General features: G+C 43.7%; 1 protein-coding gene across 6 annotated transcripts in view; it reads left to right on the plus strand.

The window, feature by feature from the left end:
- The window catches only part of LOC147031835 (ATP-dependent RNA helicase DHX29-like), a 186,339-nt gene that overhangs the window by 101,563 nt on the left and 57,276 nt on the right, over positions 1-27,500 (plus strand). For all 6 annotated transcript variants that reach the window (XR_015054646.1, XR_015054647.1, XR_015054648.1 and 3 more), the window contains 7 exons: positions 862-988; positions 3,881-4,048; positions 8,226-8,315; positions 13,553-13,913; positions 18,939-19,057; positions 21,955-22,098; positions 25,650-25,826. Coding sequence is in view for 3 of the 6 variants with exons in the window: in XM_085868169.1 (XP_085724295.1) it covers positions 862-988; positions 3,881-4,048; positions 8,226-8,315; positions 13,553-13,913; positions 18,939-19,057; positions 21,955-22,098; positions 25,650-25,826 (1,186 nt within the window). In the remaining 3 variants the exon portion in view is untranslated. The remainder of the gene's footprint in view (positions 1-861; positions 989-3,880; positions 4,049-8,225; positions 8,316-13,552; positions 13,914-18,938; positions 19,058-21,954; positions 22,099-25,649; positions 25,827-27,500) is intronic.

Here is a 27,500-nt window from a genome sequence, read left to right on the forward strand (position 1 = left end):
ATATATATATATATATATATATATATATATATATATATATTTATATATATATATATATATATATATAAATATATATATATATATATATATATATATATATATATATATATATATATATATGAGCCTGGTGTTGGCGCAGTGGTTAGGGCAGCGGCTTGGGATCCAAAAGGTCCCGAGTTCAAGCCCGGTTGGGCCACTGAATTAATACACCAGGGGGTTGACTCAGCCTTTCATCCTTCCGAGGTCGGCGAAATGAGTGCCAGTGTATACCCCGGTTGAAATAGGTGTACCATATCCCTGTGTCGTAAGAGGTGACCAGGGTTGCGTCAGGAAGGGCATCCGGCGTAAAACATGTGCCAAATCACTATGTGGATCATACGGATGATCCGCTGTGGCGACCCCGAACGGGAGCAGCCGAAAGAAGAAGAAGAAGGTGTATGTATATGTATATGTATATGTATATATATATATATATATATATATATATATATATACACACACACACACACACACACACACACACACACACACACACACACACACACACACACACACACACACCCACACACACACACACACACACACACACACACACACACACACACACACACACACACACCACCACCATCAAAGACTCAAGAGCTCAGTGGGCCGTAACCACGTAAGTGATGAGGTCCTTGGGTTCGAGTCCCAGGTTGAGACAGAATTACACTCGCCCCATGCAGGAATTTATTCATGTTTATTATATATATATATATATATATATATATATATATATATATATATATATATATAATCATTGAATTGTTTCAGTTATGATGATTGGGTATGTGACTTCAAAAAATCTTTTGTTTTCCGCAGAGTACGGGTTGATCGGAAAAAAGAGGGTGGTTTGCTGGAAGTATGTCCGACCATCCTGTGTGAAGACAGCATGCAGGCCCAACATCTGGGAGCTACACTCGCTCTCTGGCACCTCTGCAGAGGCCAAGTAAGTGATGGAACAAGATGCAAAACCAAAGATTTTTGAGCAGGGGTTATCTTCTTTTATACAAGATCCTGGAAGAGCGAGGTGACAGAGTAAAAATGAAGTACAGTGTACTGACAATTGGTCCACATTTAGACTCGAGCAAAGGAATGAACGAAGAGAAAAAGAGGAGAGGAAACAAAGTAACCGGCAAGTAAGACGGTTAAGTTCGGAAGGGTTATAGTCCTTAGGCCAAGTGGACCCCCACCCCCACCCCCCTCCATGATCCAACCTAATGTGCATTGATGTCCCCTCAGATAGAAAAATGATGTTCACATTGAAAAAACTATTTTCGTCTGTTTTCTCACACCCTATTGGGACCCGTGTCAAAATGTCACTTTTTCAGCATTTCCTCCATTTTTGAGGTTTGTGAAATTTGTGCAATTTGATATTGTAATATACACATTCATGATGTCGGCAGTTTTATGTTCTTTTGAAGTCACAATGAAGCCATAGAGGGCAAACAGCAGGTGACATTCTGAATCTGCTAGAATTAATTGGTAGACATTAAAGATACAACAATGTCTATGGTGAAGAGTAGGTGAATTATTGCTGTTACTCTGGCCAAATTCTTGATTATTGCTGGGAAGGCAAATGCAAATCACCCCATGAAGTTGATTTAATGCCACTGAACCTGCCTTGGAGAGGCAAATGGGAAGCAGGGAGGGAGGAATGAGACAAAGAGGTTGGGGTGGGGTGGACGAGAGAGGGGAGGGGTGTGTATGAGGGAGAGAGAGGAGGCAGGGGGGAGAGAGAGTTGAATAAATACATAAGCGTAAGGCTTAAGACCATCTAATTGCTTTATCCAGAAATTTTTTTATCCAATCCAGACCAGGGCATTTAAAATTTCCACATTCTTTTACGAAATTTTATAGTCAAACGATTACGATTTGTGAAATGTAGTGCAGTATTCCATTGTCGCAGCTGACTGTTTTTAGCATCAGGAGGTTCTGTGTTTTTCACAAATTGCAACTAAGCTGGAAGTTACGTTTTTAACTATGATATAATTTTTTCCGGACACAATTTGAAAACCTAGTTCATCGTGTAATAGATGTCTAAATGTGTGGTTGGTGTCCCCTGTTGGTGTGAAGATCTTTGCAGCAAGCACTGGTGTAGCACATGGATTCACAGTCGTAAGTTATGGGTTTTGCAAGACCTCGCTATTTGTACAATTTGACAATTACTTCAAATGAAATATCTTGACACTTCCAGAATGAGCAACCACCTGTCATTGCCGACCACCAACTTGATTTATTTCCATTTGAGCACCTGTCCGTGAAACAAATCAAGCACCAAAGACAGCACCTGTACGGGAATTAATTGTACGTGCACTGTGAATTATTTTATAGTTAGTATTTTTACAACAACACTGCTCGTGGCATTCTTCGCGCGCTCGTCGGCATGCGGGCGTGTGCGTGGGCGGGATTCCGTATCCCAGGCGGTGTGGATTTCGCACCGAATATGGTCACGAAGAGTTTCATTCTGGCTTGGCGCCAAATAAGGGTATGCGTCATTTTCCGCCCAATGGGTGACGAGCAGACCAAAAGCCAGGGCGGTCCTTTGCAAGAAGGCTGAGCCGCGACATGCCATATGCCCAATGAGAACAAGCCACGGGGGAGCGGACCGCGCCCCGAAGGATGGATGAAACGATTAATGATTGCGTCCCATCTGCTCGAGTGCGCTTCTTTCTGGGTCTGCGGCTGACTGCATCGCGCGCATCCGAGGCGTCTCGTCTGGCGCATACAACAAGCGGTCGACCCTCTCATCACGGGAGATCACCTCGTCTCGCCTTCTCTGGGTTTGGCTGCCCTGGTCCGTCCTTTGGCGCCTTGTGCTCCGGGAAGGTGCGGTCGTCCAGCCGTGTGAACGCGGCCAGGTAGCCAGCCACGTTCTCCTCCCTCAGCTCGTCTTCCCTCCCGAGCTGAAGGGGCAATAAAGACTTCGTGGTCCATCTCTTTCTGGGTATTTGTGTGTGCGTGTGTGTGTCCGTGGGCCCCGTCTGATAAGTCGAATTGTTAAATGCTTTTTGTTGTACATTATTTGCATTGCTTCGTCGGATAACTCTGCCCTTACGTGCTCCTCTCGTCCCCCGATTATTGTTCATAAATTCCCCTCTTGTTGAATGTACCAGCTCGTTCTTTGTCATTTCTATCATTGGTTTTCCGCGCTGCGAACGGGAATTGGGAGGCCTCATTGTTGCCGTAATCATGCAATTGGCCGGCAGGTTTCTGGTACTCTCCTCTCGAGGTACGACTCGGTAACGGCCCGGATCGCCGATCCTGCCAAGGGTGAATTTCCCCGGTAGTTTGGATGATGTGGGTATTTAGGTATATTGAAATTGGCAATTGAGCCTATCCCACGTGGTCGACCTATTGGCGATCTTCGGTCCGATAAGGGACCCGTGACCTTTCGGATTTATCTGAAAGGTACGACCTAAATTCCGGTGTGTTCAGTGGAGCTGACTCTACTGCTCCCCCTAGCGGTCGTGCTCGCCACCGACACCCGGCCCCACAACAATATATCTTTGAAAATAAAACCTTTTGTTGCTATCTGATGTCAGTTAATATAGATTATTGAAATTGAAATCCAAGTCAAAAATAGTTATCACGCAAAGGAGAAAATATATGTATCACAATAAAGCATTTGGTGTTTTGAGAGTGTCCTTCCAATGAAGAACCACCTGTTTTGAGAGAACACCTTTGCGTGGCACTAAGGCTAGTCTTTCAAGACAGGATCTTCTGTATTATATTTAACATATTCAAGGAAATGTCAATTTGACATTGCCTTTTGTTCATCGTAAAGTTGTTGATTTAAATGCATTGCACGCCTTCTCATTTGGGTTACACTGCTTCACAGTCAATACACCAGCTTTTACCACCACCATACCGGTCTGTGTGGATGGAATGGAAGGCAGAGGATTCAGCTAGAGCAAAGCAGGCTGTGGCTGACTCAAACCGGCCTCGCGATGTCCTCATCGCTCGTCTGCAGTCTCAACTGAAGCATGGAATATCAGTCTCCAACCAGGTGAGTCTTGATTGTCACAGTGGATTGTACAATGACATTTGTCTTCATATTGTCTATCTAAATTGCGTTCTTTTTTTTTTTCTTCTTTTTTTTCCTTTGTATACAATGCCGAGGCTCGTATGAGAGCTAACACAGAACGTACAAGGAGCGCATGAGATAAGAGGTGCAGGAGAGGGAAGGAAAGAACAGTGGGGAACAGAGACATGAGGAGATCTGTGGAAGGGAGAGGGATGGGATGGGGTACACAGAGTAAACAAGATAGACACCATTGGGACTTTCAGGTCCATACATGACAAGGACTTTCAGGAAGTAAAGCAGGGAATTTTGCAGGGGGTGGGTTTTAGGGTGGATGAGCGGGGGTAGAAAAGATCATGGTTCTGGATGGTGGAAGGTAAGAGATGGTGGTGAACGGCTGTTTTGAAGACCTGGAGAGAAGAGTGGGATTGAAGAGAGTGTGGGAGTTTGTTCCAAAAGCTGGGAAAAAAGAGGAATGAAAGCGTGAAGGTGAGCAGTGATTCTTGATTTTGGTAGTTTTACCAGAACAGGGTTGCTGGCAGACCTTTTCACCCTGCGGAAATATTGGGGGGACATAACTCAGACAGAGCAGTGGGGGGGGGGCTGAGGCCAGAGAGGAGACGGTAGAAGACAGAAAGACCATCTGCAGTGAGAGAGTGAGAGACCCAAAGACTCAGCCTCATCGCGGGAGATACCAATGATCCTAAATGCCTTGGTTTTCACAGCATGAAACCGAGGAAGGTGAGAGGCGCGAGCACCAGGTCAGAGGGGAGAGCAGTACCCCATCAAGCTGTGGACGAAGCTTTGCATGTGGTCAGGAGCTTAGGTGGGCCAAGGAAAGACCTTGTGCGACAGAGGATGCCGAGTCAGTGACTGGCTTTGGAGGCCAGCTTGGAAATGTGGCTTTCCCAGGAAAGATCATGGCAGATAGTGTGACCCAGAAGCTTGAAAAAAAGGACTTCTTCAAGAGGATTTTTGAGAAAGTAGATGTGCGGAGGGGGGCGGGGGGCATTCAGACAGTCCTTTTGGAGAGACATCGTGAGAGTGTGAGATATTTGTCAGGATTGAAAGACATGTTCTACGTGTTGGACCAGCTTGTGATTTTATCCAGATTTGCAGTGTGAAGAGGCTACTGCTGCTTGTTGATCTGATAGATGACAAATGGTACGTCAGAGGGTGGAGTCATCAGCAAAGAGATATAGAGAATTTTCCAGAGAGTCGGAGAGATCATTGATGAAAACCAGAAAAAGAACAGGGCCCAGAGCACTGCCTTGAGGAAATCCAGCCTGGACAGGAAGAGGTGATGAAAGAACTCCATTTGGGGCCACACGTTGGCTGCAACAGGAGAGGAAGTCTGTGAGCCACGAATGGAGATGTCATTGGATACCATAGGAAGAGAGTTTGGTGAGTAGCGCATGGTGCCAGACCGTATCAAAAGCACGTGATATGTGTAGGAAGATGGTTCTGATTTCATGTCTGGCATTGAGGATCTCCATCCATTGTTGGGAGAGCAGAAGCAGCATATCCAGGGGAGAGTGACCTGGTCTGAACCGAAGTTGATGATCGGAAATCAAGCCATTGGAGAAGAGGAAGGATTTCTTTTAATTAAAGGGGAAATAAGCCCTTTAATAAAACAAAAAAATTATGTTCCAATTTAAGGGCAAATAAGCTGTAAGCTTGAGTGCCATTGCTTGTTTTCATGCAAGATGCATATAATGATGGAACATTGTCGTGAATAATCCGCATCCCTTTTGTGAGAAATCCATTTCATTTGCATTTGATTTATGCATGATGTTTTCATTGGTTGTGCAGCTGTGCCACTGATGCAGTCCCCCATGTAGGTTTGAGAAGGAATTTGAAATTTGTTTGGGGTGTCGGCGGTAGCTCAACGACTCTTCATGAAGGACGACATGGGATATTTAATGTCCACCAACTAATGCTAGCAGAATAAGATGGGATGCTCAGTTTATTGTCCGTCCGAGGGATAGAGAGAGAAATTGAGAGAGAGATAGAGATATAGGTATTTGTTTTCAGAATTGGCATTGTTTCCCACTCAACATATACACTCTCTCCGGCAGGGGACAATGGTTAAACTACTTGCACTATTCCACATATACAGGTGAAAATCACAAGTCATGCCTCACACTCATGGGGGGGTGAGGGTGAGATTTATTTAATGCCCATGACCTGACCCTTTAGGTGGTGGTAGAGGTGCAGGTAATGGGAGGAAAGGGGTTGGGGTGGTGGTGGTGGTGATGTCATGGCTGTATTTTTCCTCTTAAGCAAATTGTTTCAAGTTGACTTTTCACAAAATGTGTTGGCTTTTAGAACTAAGATTTGATCAATCCATGTTTTTTTAATACGAGTGCATTTCTTAAACCTTATTTATCGAATGCACAAATGACAGTGTAGACTTATTTCAACTTGAATGTTTATTATTATTATTATTATTATTATTGTGATCTCACCTCGACTTTGATCAGGTGAGCTTATGCGATTGAACAGTGTCCATAGGTGAGTGAGTGAGTCAGTCAGTCAGTCCGTTAACACTTCAGTCATTATCGCTTCAACTAAATACACAATTTTGATGAAACTTGGCCACAAACTTCATATCTGATGCTGAATGAAGGTGTATTGACCGAATCAAAGTCTACAATCATCTGCGTCTGTGTCAAAATTTGCATCTACAGAGAGAGAAGGGGGGGGGGGTTTAACCGCCTCCAAAATAGGGATGTGCTCTCTTCTCCGAAACTACACACAATTGCGATGAAACTTAACCACAACCTTCGTAACCTATAGTGTACCAAAGTTTATCAACCGCATCAAAATCTGCGCTCATTAAAGGGCTCTATGGGTTTTTTTTTCTTTCGGTATTTGCTCTCTTCTCTGAAACTGCACACATGAGTTTGATAAAACTTGACCACAACCTACATCACCGGTGATGTACCAGAGTTTGTTCATTGCATTAAAAATTAAATAAAATTAGAGTTTAGTGGGGTCTGCGGGGAGTTTAAGCCCCCCAACATAGGTATTTGCTGTTTTATCTGAAATTACACACACTGTTTCAATGAAACTTGAACACAACCAACCATCACCCGTGATGTCCCAAAGTTTGTTCACTGTATTAAAAAATAAATCGTGGTCTCAGTGGGTCTGCGGGGGTGGGGTTGAGTGACTGTTGCTCTTTATCCCGGTGAGCTTCACGATGCATGGTCCTCAATTTTTTCCGCCAGGTATGTTGGTCTGTAGTGTTTGTCTGTCTGTCTGTCTGTCTGTTACACGATTTATGGCCACTGTTTTCAGAAATCGTTCTGAATTTTTTTTTGTGTATGCAGGTGACCGGCCAAGGACAGCAACACATAATTTTGCTAAAGATCCGAATCTGTATCCAGATACTAGAATTTTTCTAAGTGATTCTTCACCATTGAAAGATGGGACTAAAAACAATATTCTATGATATCTCAAAAGGTTATGGATGGATTTGGATGAAACTTGGTGGTCAGTTTGGGTGTGTGATGAGGACCAACTGATTCGATTTTGGTGAAGATCTGAATCCAGATCCAATAATTTTTTAAGTGATTCTTCACCATTGAGAGATGGGGCTAAAAACAATGCATCACATGATATCTCAAAAAATTGTGGATGATTATGACAAAACTAGGTGGATGAGTTGGTTCAGTGACGAGAACAAGCCAATTCGATTTTGGTTAAGGTCCGGATTCAGATCCAACATGTCAGTGGCATACAAAATGTAAACTGTTCAGCATGGCAGAGGTAAGTGCTCTACCGAGCGCCATCCTGTTTCGCCAAGTTGTCATTCTATTAGTGATTTTTCATTATTATTTTAATAACACTTTTACATAATATAATATCTGCATGTAGTGTTTTGACACTATGGTGAATGTAATTGAAATTTAAAAGGTATTTTTCTACCATGAGCATTGATCAAATAAAGATGTACCCCCCCCCCCCCAATCTCCATTAAAAAAAACCACATCAAATGAAGTTGAATAAAATATAGTCTTTGTCTTTGTCTTTGCCTCTTTCATCAAATAAAGTCTTTGCCTCGTGCAAAGATAAGTCCCATCCCCTCCGGCCATGTTAAGTATAAATTTTTCATGATATCTTGTGTGTTCTCATCTTTCTTACCCTGTCCTAATAGGTTGTGAAGGTGAATGATAAATCGAACACTGCTACTTCAACTGAGCATGGAAGAAATAGCCTTGAAGTGGAAAGTGAAATGATAAGGATGGTGAGAGGATTTGTGAATTAAATGTGCCTGGATCGTTGGATGCAATGGCTTCGAAATAGCATCTGGTCTTTATTTTCACTTTGTTGATTCAAAGACTGGAAAAAAATGTTTCGAACAGCCAAGTATCTCGGTTGCAATATTGTGAAAATTAGTTGTGCTGAGACGGAGCTTAACAATTGAAGTACATAAGTCAAAAGTTTGATGGGTGTTTGTTTGTTTGTTTGTTTTACTTTTCCTTAGTCTTTCTGGTGTATAACCATTCCTTCATAGTTGGAACTATGGGAGGGGGAGGGAAAACTTTATACTTTTACTTGTAAAATTACAAATGAACTGGCAAACAAACAAAATATATGTATACTGTCAATGTTTTATTGGGGTTTAAGCCAGCCATAAGAACCAAACTCGTGTATACACTGTTGAGCCAAAACATTATGACCACCGACAGGTGAAGTGAATAACATTGATTATGTTGTAACAATGGCACCTGTCAAGTTGTGGGATATATAAGGCAGCAAGTGAATAGTCAGTTCTTGAAGTTGATGTGTTGGATGCAGGAGAAATGGGCAGGAGTATTGACCTGAGCGACTTTGACAAGGACCAAATTGTTATGGTCAGATGACTGGGTCGGAGCATCTCTGAAACGGCAAGGCTTGTGGGGTGCTCCCGGTCAGCCGTGGTGAGTACCTACCGACAGTGGTCCGAGGAGGGACAATCCACCAACCGGTGACAGGGAGTTGGGCGCCCATGGCTCATCGATGCTTGAGGGCAACGAAGGCTATCCCGTCTGGTCCAAACCGACAGAAGGTCTAATGTGGCACAAGTCACAGAAAATTTTAATGGTGGTCACGGGAGGAATGTGTCACAATCCACAGTGCATCGTACCCTGCTGCGTATGGGCCTGCGTATCCGCAGACCGTTCAGAGTGCCCATGATGACCCCTGTCCACCGTCAAAAGCACCTACAATGGGCACGCGCGCATCGGAACTGGACCTTGGAGCAGTGGAAGAAGGTCGCCTGGTACGATGAGTCCCGTTTTCTTTTAGATCACGTGTATGGCCGTGTGCGAGTGTGCCGTTTACCTGGGGGAAGTGCTGGCACCAGGGTGCACTGTGGGACGACGATAAGCCGGTGGAGGGAGTGTGATGCTCTGGGCAACGTTCTGCTGGAAAACCCTGGGTCCGGCCATTCATGTAGACGTCAATTTGACACGTATGACCTACCGAAACATCGTTCCAGACCAGGTCCACTCCTTCATGGCAATGGTATTCTCTGATGGCAGTGGCCTCTTTCAGCAGGATAATGCGCCCTGCCACACCGCACATTGTTCGGGAATGGTTTGATGAACATGATGAAGTGTTCACGGTGTTGCCCTGGCCTCCAAATTCTCAAGATCTCAATCCGATTGAGGATATGTGGGATGTGCTGGACCGACAAGTCCGATCCACAGCGGCTCCACCTCGCAACTTCCAGGACTTGAAGGATCTGCTGCTAATATTTTGGTGCCAGATACCACAGGACACCTTCAGGGGTCTTGTGGAGTCCATGCCTCAGCGGGTCGACGCTGTTTTGGCGGTACACGGAGGACCAACAGCATATTGGGCAGGTGGTCACAATGTTTTGGCTTATCAGTATAAAGTGAAACAATCACTCTGGAAGTTTAAAATGGATTTTATGTGTATTCCTTTGTAATTCAAGCTCGACGATAGTTTATAATAGTGTTAAATCGGAACTACTCCATTTTGTGACATTCGTTTATTAGATTACAAATGATGAAGCTGCATCTGCAAATACACAAGAATATAACTGTTATTACCTTTTCCAATGTTCGTGTTCATACATTACTCTCTATCTCCCTCCAAGTCATTGTGATCGACAAGGAACAAGGACTGATATATTATGAGCATTTGTACCTGATGTGTAAACGAAACTGAACGAAATGAGAGTTTATATGGATAGGGAACAAGAAGAGAAATAACCCGTGCGATCATGTGTGGTGGATTACCCATCACTAAAGACATGGACCGGGGATTATTCTGCCCCAAACACGACGCTGGTCATGTCGTAGTCACCCGATGTTTGCCATGCAGGTGGATGCTGAGTACGCGAGCTTCTAGCACCGGTGACTGGAGTGGCAGGTGTTTTGACATGTGAGGCAGGTGCTCGTAAATGTGAGGTGTTGAGTGGCGTCCTATAGTCCAAAGGCATCGAGTTGTCGTTCATCATTGGTGGGTCCTGGTATGCACGACTATCACCAGGGGGAGTTGGTGACGATGGCCCCATGAGGTCTGTGGATGGTGGCGTTGTTTGATCCGGTGTTGAAGTGGTTAGATGGTTATCCTGTTTGCACTGAATCTCTGGGCCATGGTGATAGAGGTCATGTACGATGGAGTGGCGTGGAGCCCGAGTGTGGACTGGGACGTATTTCCGGAGAAATTTCCTGTTGCGGAGCGTCGCTCGCCCTGAACCGTCGACACGTAGGACATATTGGTTGTGCTAGCGGATTTCGATCACTGTGCTTGTTTTGTTCCATTTGCGAGGATTGTGGCCAATCTGGTTTTGGATGCGGACGTGGTCCCCAACAGTGAGTGGTGGTAGCCTTCTTGTGTGCTCTGACCAGCGTTTAGCAGCTTTCATGTGGCGGTTGCGGAGAGTAGCTTCCCGGTTGGCTAAAGTGTCTCCATGTTTCATGGGGTCTGTATCTGCCTGGGAGGATAGGTATGAAGTCCTTTATCGGCCTGCCAAACACGCACATGGTGGGGGATAGTTTTGTGTCATTATCAGGACAGTTCCTGTATTGCAGGATTGCACGCTGGAATGAATCAGTGTCCAGCTCACCATGAGGGCCGGTGTTGTCAGTGATCATGCGCTTCACGGTTTTGACTCTAAATTCTGCCCGGCAGTTACTATGGGGGAACGTGACAGATGATAGGCGGTGGTGGACTCCCCAGTTCAGTAGGAATTGGCGAGTATTGCCAGCGATTAATTCAGGGCCACCGTCGGAAGAGAGTTCATCAGGTATGCCATCGGTGACGAAGCAGCGACGCAGGGAATCCACCGAGCCAGACGAACCTCCCGATGCCCTCTCAATGACAGGCCAATTGGAGTATCTATCGACGATGAGCAAGTAATGAAAGCCCTTGTATTGAAAGTAATCGGCGCATATGAATTGGAACGGGTAGTCTGGAAGGATCTGGTTCATGGGTGGTGCGCTGGGTTGTGAGGGAGCCATGCGGTTGCAGTGGTTGCAATTGTTCCTGACGTATTTCATTGCAGGGGTGATTCCAGGCCAGAACACAGACAATTCAGCTCTGGCAATCATGGATGATACGCTTTGATGTGCAGCATGAAGAGCTTCCAGGCAGTCCTGTCGGACGGAAGGTGGGATGACAGTGCGATTCTTGTAGGTGATTACTCCATCCACGGTATGTAGGTGATCCCGGTATTGGTGGTATTATTGGAGTGTCGATGGGATATCTTGACGAGAGATTGGCATGCCTGATTCGATGATGTTCACCAACCTGTTCATATTCTCATCACGACTAGTAGCCAATCGAACCTTGTTCCAGGTGATGGTCTTGAGTGTTTTGAGGGATGAAACTGCAGCGGTGTGCAATGAGGATGAATCGGTGTTTGATGTCTCGATGCAACGTATGCCACCAAGGAAGTCTTGCCGTACTGTAGGGTAAGGAATGGTGTTGTCACTCTGGGCTGTAGATGCAATGGATGATGTGCATCTTCTCAGGATTGTCGTTGCCTGTAGGGTGGTGGGAAATGGTGTCCGCCGCTCTGTTCTTTACACCAGGGACATGGACCATGTTAAACATGTAGCGAAGTGTTTTTTCTTTGAGGTTCCGGAGTCGGTTGTTTGGGATTTCATCAAGTGATCTGTCGCCAAAGAGCTTGAGAAGCGGTTTATGGTCGACCGCGATAGTGAGATCCTTGCATCCCAGGACAAAATAGTGAGCTTTGTCCAATGCGTCAGCCACGGCTAAGGCTTCCCCTTCAATAAGAGCATAACGAGATTCTGCTGAGTGTGTGAAACGACTTCCGACAAGTGTGATCTTCCATCCTGTGGGACAGCAGAACAGGGTGGTTGATTGACATGGGCAATGTTTCTGGAAGAGCCAGAATCCGACGCCGACTTTCGACCAATCTGTGGCGAGGCATGTTGGTCGAGACTTGTCGAATATCTGTAGGCCAGACTCGATCTCATTGACAATGACCTTCTTAGATTCATGAAACAGTTCGTTCAGGCGGTCGTCCCAGGTCGAGTTGAATGTCCTGGTCAATGAGCTCATGGGTTACAGAGTCATAGAGGACCAGTTCTGTGTAATTCACATCTTGATTGCAGTGAGGGCATTGAATGATGAGTTTACATACACCTGCTTGACCACGGAGACGTGCCCCGAATGATCTGACGGGTTCGTCGTGGTCCTGGTGCATATCATGTAGTGTAGCGCGAGCAACCATGATGTTCTCTTCTCTCACTGCAAGTCACTTGATAGCCTAAAGGACATCGTCCTCTGAATTGTTCGTTAGTGTGCCGCCAGCATTGCGAGTCAAGTCTTTTCTTAATCGTTCATCACAACTTTCCAGCAGTTGGATGACCTTGTCTTTGCCTGTCACTTTGGTTGCATCTGCATAGTCGGACCATTGCGATTGGAAATAGGCCCATTCCTCACTTGTCCCAGCGGATGAGATCGTGGGACATTTCGCCTGCTCAACTTTAGCTGTAACGACGTTGACATTGGCAGCTTTTTAAGTTGTGGCATGAGTCGTGATGAGCGCCGCAGCCAGGACTACTTCAACATCGGGGGTGGAGTACTCGCAGTCAGTGATAGGACAGTTTACGGTGGGAATCCTGGGGGTTGGTTGTCTCAGCGGAGATGTTCAATGCCCAGCTTCATCATAAATAGGAACTACTCCATTTTGTGACGTCCGTTTTTTAGGTTACAAATCATGAAGCTGCATCTGCAAATATGCAAGAATATAACTGTTATTACCTTTACCAATGTTCGTGTTGATACATTACTCTCTAAGTGTAAGCCAATATTAATGGGTGTTTTTTTTTCCAACCTCGATTTTAAACTTTCCCGTTATTCCTTAGAATTTGATGTTGTTATCTTTCATTCATCAATTGAAATTCTATGCATTGTGTGCAAGTTTCATCAGATGTCTGCTGTTGGAGACATTTTCATCTTACTGTTAATGCAAACCTGAGAATTCCCTGTTTCCAGAAGTGCAAGACAGAGGAACCAAGAGAATCATGGGAAGACTGCATCAGTGATGAGGATAATGAGGGAATGGAAGATGTACAACAGTTGAATACCAGCATTGCCCCACAGAATCCTACCTCGAAGTCTGTTTGTCACAGGAGCGATGACCTACTTGTGGCTGCTCGAACACTGTATGCAAATAGCCAGGCTTCAGCACGCGCTTCCCGCTTAAAGCTTGAGCGCAAGGCACTGCCAGTGTGGCAACATCGTGAAGCCATCATGGAGGCACTGCATTGCCACAAGGTTTTGGTGGTGGCTGGAGAAACTGGCAGTGGGAAGAGCACACAAGTTCCTCAACTCTTGCTTGAGGACTTCCTTTCAGGTGAATTTAATAGTTGGGACAGATTTTGTTTTCATTCCCATACATTATCACAATCCAAAATAAATCACTCGGTTCATTATAGGTACAGTAGTTTAAAAAAATTGACAACGTATTGCATGAAATATAACAAGCAATTGAACAGGGTATTGTTATGTGGGGGATCGCAAGATCTCTGAGCTCTCCAGCCTGGGATTGAGCTTTCTTGATGAAGCCATAAACTGTCATTTCACCAAGGGCCTCCTCTTGGTTTTTGGGCTCAACCCTTCTGTGACGGTAATAAAAATAAATCCTGGTGTTTCACTTGCTGGGCAAAGCAAAATGTGCATCATCCCTCAGATGGATGTTAAATTGGGCATCACATTAAACATCACATCACATTAATTGGGCATCACATCACATTAATTGGGATGTTAAACATCACATTGTGTCCTTTGTGAAGAGCAGTCGAGCTGTCGCCTGCACCTCAACAAATTCCAAATTTCTGCTTCCTAAGTTGAGTATCCTGTGTTGGTGTGGTGACCCATCCAGGATTTTAATTTTAACCCTTTCCAAGAGACTGGTTCAGCAGAACTAATGCTCAGTAAAAGAGAATGGAACACCGATGATGATTATAATTGTGTTATGTCCTATTACAAGGCAGACAATATTTATTTTTCTTTGCAGCAGCAAGGCTCATGGAAGAGCAAGGTCGAACTGACAGTGGGCTAAACATCAAGAGAATGAATGAACAGGAAAAGAGGAAAGGGGAGGAGGGGAACTAATGCTGAAATGAGCAAGTAAGATGGTTCGGTTAGGAAAGGTTAATGTGTGTGATAAAGATCGTGGGACAGAATTGGGGATGACAAGAGAGAGAGAGATAGTAATGCAATACTTGCTTGAAGCCCTGGAGAGATGAGTGAGACAGAACAACCTCTGAAAGATTATTCCATAGTCTGGAGACATGAGGAATAAGAGTCGAGGTGTGCAGACAACCTGGATTTGTGAAGCCTAACAAGAAAAAGAGCAATCAGATTGCAGATCCTGGCCAGGATTTGTTTTAGGTGGTGTTTGGGTAGTTTTGTGTGGTGTATTTTGTGTGCCATTTGTCTATTGGTGTTACATAATGAATGAGACATAATTGGAACTGCCTCTTTATAAATGCTGGCAGTGATGACTGGTTCAGCCATTTCAGAGAAGAAGAAGGTTTAAAACATACATATATATATGGCTTCCAAATCATGTGACCGATGACGTCATCAAAGAACATTTTGTGGACCATTTTATTCTAAGATGATCCTCAAAAATTTTCATAGTGATCGGATGTAGCGTTCTTCATATGCAATTATGACGTCATAACAAAGGCACCTATGACATCATAAAAACATCACACTCATTCCCCATGAGAAGTACTTGCTACGTGCCAAGTTTCTCCGTGATGCGATTTCAGAGATAGAGGTCCAAAGTTTTTCCATTTTTCCAGCATGGCTGCCACACCATATGACCTATGACGTCATAATTATTAAAACCTTCGACATGAGTATTCACACCAATGGTGAAAATTTCGTCTCGATCCGACAAGCGGTTGCGGAGAAAAACACGAAAGTTCTGTGCAGACAAACAAACAAATGGACCCAAATGCAATACCCTCTCTTTTCAGTGAGGGTAACCAGGAGGGGGTTACTAGTAGAATGTATGCATCTTGGGATAGATGGGGAGAGTCTGAGGACTCAGAGAGCAAAGAGAATAGGTGGTAGAAGCACCAGAGAATATGTTGGTAGAAAAGGGAGAGACCTCCCACCTGCCTGTGATCAGAGCAACAGACCTTGTGCTTCAGCCTCATCGTTGATGATTCCAAGAATTGAGAGCTTTAGATTCCACATAATCCAGCAAATGTGATGTGAGAGCATCAGCCCGTGGCAGAGAGCAGTACTCCATTGAGCTATGGATAAAGGCCTTGTTGATTGGGCGTCACTGATTTTCCAAGGAATGGCTTTGATCAGCGGAGTGTTGCAGCTGGCTTTGGATCCCAGCTTTGCTATATGGTCAGCCCAGAAAACTTCATGGCTAATGTTGAGACCTACATGTGCCAGAGTTTGAACTTCTTCCACTGGATGACCAAGGAAATAGATGGCTGGGTTCATTTCATGATCCTTCCAGAGCAATAGGGTGAGAATGTGACATTTTCCAGGATTTAACAACATGTTCCATTTATCAGCCCATTGTCAAATCAGATCAGAAGAGAGAGAGAGAGAGAGAGAGAGAGAGAGAGAGAGAGAGAGAGAGAGACAGAGAGAGAGAGAGAGAGAGAGAGAGAGAGAGAGAGAGAGACAGACAGACAGACAGACAGACAGACAGACAGACAGACAGACAGACAGACAGACAGACAGACAGACAGACAGACAGACAGACAGACACGGACGGAGACGGACGCAGCAGCTATTTCCCCAGCAGATTGATGCTTTACTCCACAATACAATGTGGAGTCCCTACAAAAAGGAAGAGGGTTTTCCAGAGCATTGCAAAGGTCACTTGTCACTTTCCAGGTCACTTGTATAGATGAGGAACAAGACCAGCCACCACTGAGAGAGAGACAGAGAGAGACAGAGAGAGACAGAGAGAGACAGACAGAGACAGACAGAGAGATAGATATATTGATGGCGAGTACCCCTTAGTACACATTATAAGGCACAACCATGACTTGGAGGAAGGAGAATGCTTGGAGAGTTTGGCCTTGAGATTTGTAACATTTTGTTTTCTGGCTGCTCTTATGAAGGACACACACTTGTTGTGAGGCTTCCAGAATGAACAAGAAAAAGAGCAATCAGAGATTGCAGACCCTTGCCAGGACTTGTTTTGTATGGTGTAGTTTGTGTGGCGTTTATTTATTGATGTGTTACGTAATTAATGAGACATAATTAGAACTGCCACTTTATTATTGCTGGCTGTGATGACCGTGTTCCAAGACGTCCCACTTTGATGCAACCCCGCTTTGATCGGACACCTGACCCTGACGCAAGATGTTTATTATTATCATTATTCAATTGAATTCAGAATGGGATTTAAATAAATTCAATTCAAATCGAATGGAAGACCAAATAGGTACAGTCCTGCATTGGAGTAATCAGAAGGAACCCAAACAAGCAAAAAGCAAAGATGAAGTCATCAGGAGGACCCTGGATAGGATTTGCATTTTAACTGCTACTCCTCGACCCAAAAACCCATCCAAGCACAGCCAAGTGAGTCTGATGCAAAAAAAATCAAAAATAGAAAGAACCGAGATCAAAAAATCAAATAATTCTGGCTGCCAGACCATGTGGCTGATCAAGTTGAAATTTAAACCATGTATTCTCCATCATTCCCAGATCATAACCAGGAAGTTTCACGTCGATTGATTAAGTGGTTCCAGAGAAAACATTATTTAATATTTTTCATAAATCCAATATGGCTGCCAAACCTTGTGACATCAATTATTCCTTCACAAACTTGTACACGTATGCCTTGGGGAACATTTGTGTGGTTTCCCCTCTCTGTCCAGCCGTTTTGGAGAAGAAGATTTTTATATTTATTCCAGTATATCCAATGTGGCTGCCAAACCATGTGACCAATGACATCATATGTGTGAACCTTTTGTTCCTCGTGGACAGGCGGTCATACGTGTAAAGTTTTGCCTCGATCTGTTTCGCCATTTCAGAAAATATTTTTGAAGGTTTTTTTTTTTTTTAAACAACATGGCTGCCAAATCACGTGACCGATGACGTCGTCAATTTTTTTTTGTCTGTGGAACATTTTATCCCTAGATGACCCTCAAAAATGTTCATACTCGTCGAATGTGGCATTCTACTTGTGCAATTATGATGTCATAACGAAGGCACCTATGACATCATCAAAAAAATCACACTCATTCCCCATGAGGAGTACATGTGATATGGCAAGTTTCAATTTTTTCCTTGGTGTGGTTTCAGAGAGACAGAGGTCCAAAGTTTTTCCATTTTTCCAAGATGGCTGCCACACCACATGACCTATGATGTCATCATTATCATTAAAGCATTGTACATGAGTAGTCGCACCAATTTCGTCGCATTGTTTCGTGAAACAATGAAAATTGTTTTACCAAATGTCGTCTCACTGTGCTGCATATTGTTTGACCAAATTGTGAAAATTTCGTCTCAATCTGACAAGTGGTTGCGGAGAAAAACACAAAAGTTCGGTACGGACATGCAAACATACCCAAATGCAATACGCTCTCCTTCAGCGAGGGTAATGAAAGTTACCCTCGGTCAGGTTAGCTTTCCAAGCTGAGAAAGCATGTTTCTTATTAGTAACTACCTTCCCATAGAATTCAGTGTGCTCGGATCTAGAATATGGATCGGAAAGCCACGAGAGAAAGTCCATTTTTGTGGAAGTATTCCTTGGCGAAATCAATATCATGTGCTGTGGAGATGGTGGTGAAATCCTTTTGTGAGAGAGCATATTGAAGTCTGTCAGTTTGGCTGTGTGGATAGCCACATTCTGCATCATTGATGCTGCTCCCTCACAATAGCCAAAGAGATATGGGCCTTGACAAGCAAGTAATCAGAGGCGCAAAGAGGGGCAAAAAAAAAAGGGGAAAGTGAGATTGGACGGAAAGTTAGTCATTACTTGCTCCAAGAGGGAGGACTTATCGATATGACAAATCCGTGTTGGCAAGTTTACAGATTAGGTCAAATCCACAGTCACAGAATCCTTTCTTACAATGCAATGACTGATTGTTGCCGAGCTCACACCCAGCAAGCTGGAGTGGTGTCAGTTGAAATCGTCGTAGATCAGAAACAGAAACTTGGGATGGATGATTAACTTGTACAGTAGTTAAACATTTTGGGATGGATGATTCACCCGTATTTAAGATTTCATTCAAATTGGAAAAAAGAGCCTTTCAGTTTTTATGTCGAGATTGCATGTAATGCAGTTGTGTCAATCTTTCGTTATGTTTCAGCAACCTGTTTCGTGAGTTATGTTAATAAAGTTCAATGTTAGTCACAAAATTAAAAGAAACCTCTTCCTTTTCAGCTGGTGCGAATGCTGTGAATGGAATGGTGGTGTGCACACAGCCACGGCGAATCTCTGCTATCACTTTAGCTCGACGTGTCAATGAGGAGCTTGGCTGTCCCGATGAACCTGGTGGGCAGGTGGGAAATATGGAATAAGTGTGTATGTGGTGGAATCCTCTCCTGCCCCTCATTTCTCACACACCCATTGTTTGTCCAAGTCTCCGTCTAACTTCTCCCTCCACCCTGCTGTTGGCATTTCCCCCCCTTCTCCTCCTGTTCCTTTTGTTATGTTGCATCCTGATCCGTTCTGTGTTCAAGCTCTTTCATGAGCCTCGACTATGTACAAAAAAACAACAACATTTGTATGCAGCACCTTTGATTGCTGGTTTGCATAATTTCTGGGGGGATGGCAATGCTGCCAATGCAGTGCCCCCTGAAGACACCCTTGCATTGAGCATGCGTGGGAGTCCAAAAAACCAGCGAAGATTTTTAGATTGCAACAAGGCTTTACCTACTCAACCACCAAGTTACTCTATATATGGACTTGCTAACAGGTAGTCCCTCTTGATAAAGCTGACTGAACTGTTAAGTTTGTGATATCTCGTTCTGGTGTTGAAACCAAAAATCATCGCGACTGTGTGAAAGCAGTCATAGTTAATTTTTGTTACTTTCAAGATTGAAGATTTACAAGTATTTGTTGGTCTGGTCTATAAGTCTGTAAGTATGTTTGTCTGTATGAATGTTAATTGCATGCTGGTCGCATATTAACTCTGATAGTCACAAAATTTAACCACCTCAGTGAGCTAAGCCTCGTCACAACCTGGAAGCCTATTGTTTTTGAGCTCAAAAGGTCAAGGTCACATAAATCGTCAATTTTCATCTGATTAATTTGATATACCTTCATATATATATATATATATATATATATATATATATATATATATATATATATATATATATATATATACACATATATTTTGGAAAACTCCGGAAAAGTACGGGTCCCTGATCGGACCGTGAAGCGTCAATATTTCTGCTACTTGGTGGTACAGGGTTATTCGCCAATTTTCAAAATACCTAGATTTCCACGTGGCGATTTACCGAGTCTCCACACCCTCGAGGGCACCCGTACGGAACGAGCCGCTTAGCGTACTCGAACCGTGTGCGACCCGAGCGGTTTATCGCCGAGATCCGTCGGTCCAAATTTCCCGTTACAGCAGCAACAGCCTGGCTAACTTCCCAACACGCACCGTGTTAAACCAATAGAAGAAAGACAAAAACGAACTGATACATTTAACACATGGGTATATTTATTTACAATAATAATTGGGGAACGAGGGAAGCACGCAAGAGCAGAGTTAAACCGATTAGAAGAAATGCACGTATGTACAGCAAGGCACTTAACAATGGCTACTTAATGGACTGGCGCCACAAACACACACACGCACACAAAAGAATCGGACCTCCAGCCCGGAGGACAGTCGAGCTGGAGGTAGGAGTCTGTTTGACCTTTCCGCCTCGTGCGGTCTTCGAGGACCAGGTCCTCGGGGCAGAACTAGACCCCCAGCACGATCCAGACGCCCACACGACCGGGCTCCAGGCGAATGTAAGTCGGCAGGGCGAAAGCTGGCAGGAGAAGACCCTCCGTTGCACTGACCACTCCGTGCGCAGACGCTTTCGCGCTCAACTACCCCTTTGGAGGGGGGGGATGCCTCCTCGCGACCCTCCCTCTCTCACTGGCTGGTTTTGGCGTGTAAATCGCTCTTCGTCACTCTCACTGGCCAAAACGGCGGCGAGCTCCTTGATTGGCCCAGGGGCGTGGTGACGTCACGCGGAGCCCTTTCCTCCTGTCGCGGGATCTGATTGGCTGGGGCCGAACACTATCTGGCTAAGGCGGAGCCAGCCTGAGGTGCTGAGCTTCCTGGTTGGACAAGGAGCATGCCCCTGCCCTTCTGGGCGGAGTCTCGATCTGAGGTGATGAGGTTCCTGGTTGGACAAGGAGCATGCCCCTGCCCTTCTGGGCGGAGTCTCGATCTGAGGTGAAGGAAAGCTCCACCCCCGTACGTGATCGAACACACGTAGACAATGGAGTTCGACAGAGTGAGGGGAAGATGACGCTGGCGTTGATGGTGGTGTAGAAATAAACGAAAAGAAAACCATTAAAATAACTCCACAGCGCAGGAACATTTAATTACCCATTAGACGAGGGTCAGTACCCTAACAGGCAACACGTACTTACCGATATAACTGATCTATAGGACCTGTATGTTGAGTGCAGTAAACTTCCAAATCCGTAACAATATACTGTATATATGCCTGGTGTTGGCTTAATGGTTTTGGTGGTGGGCTTGGGATCCTAGGGTCCTGAGTACAAATCCCAATCAGCTGTTGAATTAATACCAGGTGGGGTTAACTCGGCCTGTCATCCTTCCGAGGTCGGCAAAATGAATGCCAGTTTACTGGTATACTGTGTCAGAGTGGCGACCCATCGAGGATTGTGTCCAATAGCCAAAGAGACTGCTTAGGCAGCACCAACACTCTGCACAGAGTATGGTCCCAATGGATGGATATATATATATATATATATATATATATATATATATATATATATATATATATATATATATATATATATATATATTGGGAAAATGGGTGGACAGTGAAGCCTCGGTCAACTCAGGAGTACGTCTATTAATTTTGTATTATTGGACCGTGGTGACGTGTATTAAATACGTACTATTGGAATGCATTACCAAGACCCTTTAGACCTCGTTAGACCCCTTGGTTAACCTTAAGTGTTAAACTCCTGCTGGAAAGGATTTCTTTTTCTGTGCACTGCATACATTAAAAGTTACCTTTTTGTTGTTTATCATTTTCATTTGTGGGAATAAATATATTGCTTCATTAGAATAAATGTGGAAAGATGTATATAAAGCACTAGATTATGTCAGCTTTTACAGTCCTGAGTGTGAAAAATGTAATTTCTTAATACCTTCCTTTTTTGCTTTTCAATTGATGGGACCTCTTTCCCACAGCACTCGCTTGTTGGCTATCAGGTGCGTCTTGATCGTGCAGTAAGCAGCAGTACACGTCTCCTTTACTGCACTGCAGGTGTATTGCTACGGAAGCTGCAGGTGGAGCCTGAACAGCATACTGTGACGCATATTGTGCTGGATGAGGTATGTTCTTGTTCTTGCTGTTGCATTGTTCCCATTTTTTCCAATGTGAAATCATCTCACAGCCATTTTTCCCTTTGTATTGAGAACTACCATTCATTTTGATTGCATTTTATCTTGTTTGAATGTATCCTTTCATGTTATGGATAAATATATTTGTGAATGGTAATGATGTGTGAGACCTATCGATAGGTTATTTGTGTTTCCTGAATTTCTTATTTCTTCCTCTGCCTTTTACTTTTGTCCAAACTTCCTCTTCCTGTTTCTCCTCTTATTTTGACATATACTTCATTTCTTTGTTTTTCATGAAAGATTTTTGTATTTTGCATCCTTAATGCAATGATGTTCTTCAGTTATTGAAGCTAACTGGGCTTGCAATAAATTTTTAATACCTCCTCTTCCTCCTTCGTGTGCAACGCAAGGTTGCGGGTAGCATCATTGGCTGGGGTTAGCTTAATTGGCTGGGGGCGTGGTTATGCCACTGATACAATGCCCCTGTTACCAGTACACTGGTACTCATTTCACCAACCTTGGAAGGATGACGGGCTGAGTCAACCCGACCTGGTGTTAATGCAATGGCCCGACAGGGGCTTGAACTCAAGACCAAGCCAAGCACTTTCACCGTTAAGCCAACACCAGGCCTGTTTTTAATACCATTTTGGGCTCTTTGGGGATTACGACATTGGGTCTGCAACTGTGCTAATCATGAATACACTCTCTGCAATTAAAAAAAAAAACTGAACATGTAGATTGTAGAATTGATAATGTGAGTGTTGAAGGACTGTTCCCGTGTTCATTCATGTGCATTTTGGCACAAGGGATATGCAGAACACTGAATTGCAAGTTTCTCTGGAATGTAATTGCTTCCTGCAATAATTGTTCAGCACTTGCAACTCATGCAATCCATGTAGGTTTTTAGAGGTGACACCAGACATTCTGAGCAAATTTGAAAGTCTTTCTGAGACACCAGCATGTGGATTATCCACACAACACACTGACTACATTCTTTAACAATCCATTACAATGCAATGTCTGTAAGAAAATGAGAGGAATGAAATCATTGTACACTTCCAAGCAGGGTCTTCTATTAGCCATGTTGCAATGCTCAATGTGAGAGAAACTCTTGATGACATCAGAAGCCAATGGATCAACAAAAGATATGCCAAGAAGTGGACGTCTCCGGATAACCACTCCCACTCAAAATTGCTACGTTATAAGGACCCATTTGCGGAATCTGTTTCAAACTGCTCAGAGTACTGCAAACACTCCATGGGCCTCGCAGAGTAAGTGTCAACACCATCTTAAGGTGTCTCCATGATGCAGGGATCTGTGCTCGTTGTCCTGTTCAGCGTCAGACTTGCACTGTGACACACGCAAGCATGCATCAGTGGTAAAATCAGCATTTCTGATTGACATGGAGACAATGGGCAAGTGTTATGATCAGTGACCAATCCAGGTTTCCCCTTGAAAGGCATGATGGCTGTGCACTGGTTTACAGAAGAGGCAACGAGCGATTATGCCACAGTTTGTGCCGAGGAAGCTGCAAGTTTTGGACATTGGAAGTATCATGATGTGGGATGATATTGCTGAATCCTTTCGCACCAACTTCAGTCATATCCATGGCAATCTGATGACAGATCGATACATTAGTAAGATATTGAAGCGACGTGTTGCCGACCCTTCAACAACATTGTTCAGATACCATCTTTATGCATGATAATGCTCCTGCTCACAAGGCTATTCAAACAAAGCATTCTTGTCACTGCCAACGTTAATGTCATGACAGCCTGGCCTGTATCTCACCAGATTTATGTCCATTAAACATCTCTGGGATTGATCGTCACATTCTAAATGTGCCAAGACAGCCACAGACCCTTATTCAGCTGGAACGGAGATGATTTGGACGTGGAATGCCATTCCCCAGGCTCAGATTGGAGTGCTTATATGGTCAATGCAATGACTGTGCAATGCAGTGATTGCTGCTGGAGCTGGGCTTACCTGGTATTCATTGATATTGTTATCTCCGTGTTGGATTCCCATCTGGAAACATTCGGTATGACGCAGCATTACGTGATTAGGACATGATGACATGATGATGACATGATGATGACATGATGACATGATGAGGACATGATGACACTTGTAATTATTCAGCATTTTTCTCGGTCAGAGGTTTGCACCTTATCTGTGTCCCATTATATCACGTAAATAAATCGCATCAATAACAATCACATGTTCAGTTTTTGTTTTTTTATGGCAGAGTGTGTTTTAAATTCATGTGACCGTCATACTCTTCCTTTTTTGAGAATTGGCCTTTGGTACTTGCTTGTGGAGTGATCTGCATCATCGTCTTAATAATAAAATTCAACACAATAAATGGGTTAAACAGGTAGGAAGCAGTTGTTCAGCACTGATTTTACAATCTGTCTGTAGTATTCCAATATTGCCCATAGTTGACTTTTTTGACCTCACAATTAGGCCCTTAAAATGTGAGTTGGCGGTTACTCAAACTATCTTGTAATGACCATCATAAACACTGTTTCTGACATGGTTGTGATGTTTTTGGGGAAGAAAAAAAAAAGTCTTCTTTTTTTTTTCTATTGTTTGTTTGTTTGGTTTTTTTTTTTACTTGCTTTTTATGGAAGCTTTTAAAATTGGAACAGATGGATGAATACTATGGCATAGCTTTATGGACCATAGATTTTAGCCTCAGACAGGTTTGTCAGATTTGCACCACTTCAACTTTTTAGCTCACCTGGAACATAGTTTCGGGGAGCTAATGGGATGGCGCATCATCTGTCCACCCACAAATACTTGCTACTTTTTCTCTGAAAATATATGATTTTGATGAATCTTTTGGACAACCTTCATCACCCTATGTGAACCAAAGTTTGTTCGCGGCATTCAAAAAATTGGGGTGTGAGGCGGTCTATGGAGCGAATTCATGGGAAGGTTGCCCCCCCCCTCCCCAAAGAGGTATTTCCTTTCTTCTCAAAAATGATGCACACAATTCCGATGAAACTTAACTACTGCAACCTTCATCACCCGTGATGTCGCAAAGATTGTTCACGACATTAAAAAAAATCAGAGTTTAGGGGACTTATGGTGGGAAGGGAGTTGCCCCTCAAAATTGGTATTTGCTATAACATTGGTACGTTTTGTTGATTCTGTCCCACGTTGACTTCCTCAATATCATTGTTCTACCAGGTGTGCACCCAGGGGTATTGCCCCTATTTTTTAATTCTTGCCTCCAAGTTGGTCATGCTGAAAACTGCTTTCTTAAGTTATTGCTAACTCAGAAAAGAATTTTTTACTACGATGAAAATGTCAACCATGATTGTTTTACGTGGTTTCTTCTGTATGGTGGTTCTAAAATATAATACCCTCTTTTTACATTATTAATAATTTATTACAACGTTTATTTTAAACAGCTTCCCACTTCCATGTCTGCTCAAAACCTAATACCACTGCAGTTATTGAAGTTATGACTTTTTGATGGGTACGAAACGGGCCAAAATGCAATCATCCTTGAAGTGTCTAATGGTGTGGTTTAGGTGCACGAGCGGAGTGTGCAATCCGACTTTCTGCTTTTGCTGCTACGTTTACTACGTCGCCGACGCCCTGATCTGCATCTCTTGCTGATGAGTGCCACCGCTGACTGCACCAAGTTCTCCAGTTACTTGGGCCACTGTCCTGTCGTCTCTGTACCTGGCCGGACACACCCTGTACAGGTCAAATTACCACTAAGTGATCGATGTTGTCAATTTACATGACACTTTGTAAGAAGTTTGTTAGAAACAGTGGTACCCCAGTTTACGTCGGGGATGCATTCCTGAAATGTGCGAAGAATATTGAAACGACATAAATCGAAACAATTTTTCTCATAATTAATGGGGTGAGGGGGGACCGTTCATAACGTCGCCACCTATTATATTTCATGCTTTTTACCGATGATGGTACCCTTTTTTGGTTAATGACAGTTGCGGTATATTCAAATACACATATAAGTCAAACAAAAAACCAATTACCTAACATATGTAAATAAAAATCATAAATATATGTGGAAATATTACAGGCACAGACCAGGAATCGAACCTAGGTCCTCTGAAAAACCATACCAGTGCTCTGCCTTCTGAGCTATCTGGGTGACCCACTAGCTGAGTAACACAATTCCACCACATATAGATGTGCCACTCTCTTTCCCCCCACCGCTTCCGGGGCACTCACTGCTAACCGTAGGAGCAGCTCGGGACTGCTCTTGAGTGGGTCTTGCTCAGCCGGTGGGTCGCCCAGATAGCTCAGATGGCAGAGCACTGGTACGGTTTTCCAGTGGACCTTGGTTCGAGTCTCGGTCTAGGCCCGTAATTTTTCCACATATATTTATGATGTTCTATCATGTTCATTTCCAAGTAAATAAAAATGAAGGACATACGTATTTGTTCATTGAACTTTGAATTTTTCCTACCTTCGGTACTGGGCCTGGCTTTGCTTACCTCTCCACGTACGATTCGGCAGCATTCTTGTCTGCAACAGCGGCTTCACCCGAAAGACGGATGCTATGGAGATAGTGCCTCTTCCGGAAGCGGTCGAACCAGCCATGACTTGCAATGAACTTCTCATTGGAAGCACTCTCACCCTCCTTCTCCTTAATGCCATTCAAGAGACTCTTTGCCTTCTCCATTATGATGACCTGGCTAACAGGCATGTTGGACATGTTGAGATAGTCAATCCACATGGCCAGCAAACGTTCCAATAACTCCCATAACCTTACTTCATAGTTTAATTATCTGCTTAAATGATAAATGCATTTATAAACATGTACTCTTTGATGATATATGCACAAAATATGCGCACCACTGTAAAATACACAAACAAACGTCTTCCCTCTTCGAGATGGTGTGGGGTAATATTGGTTAGGGCTTAAACGGGGCAGGTAAAAGAAAAGGTAAGTGTAATCGCTTTACCAAGTTGAAATTATGTTAAATCTTGTGTTACATTTTCCTTTAACAGAGTGCCAATTAATAATATTTTCGATGTAAAAGTGTGTTGGATAGCGCTACTCCCCGTGTGACCTGGTATTTTTACCTAGCAATGCCTTTTTACCTCCACCACAAAAGGTGGAAGCAAGTTACGTTTTCACCCTTGTCTTTCTGTATGTTTGGCTGTGTGCAGGATATCTCAAAAAGTTGTGGACGGATTTGGTTGAAATTTGGTGGACAGGTTGGGTGTGTGACAAGGACGAACTGATAAGATTTTGTTGAAGATCCGCATCCAGATCTGGATACGAGAATTCTTTAATGTTTTTTAAAGTGGTTCTTCACCATTGAGAGATGGGGAGAACACCGATTTATATATATATATATATATATATATATATATATATATATATATATATATATATATAT

The sequence above is a fragment of the Eptatretus burgeri genome, chromosome 2 (genome assembly GCF_056783735.1).
Source record: "Eptatretus burgeri isolate ZD-2024b chromosome 2, Ebu_testis_v1, whole genome shotgun sequence".
NCBI lineage: Eukaryota > Metazoa > Chordata > Myxini > Myxiniformes > Myxinidae > Eptatretus > Eptatretus burgeri.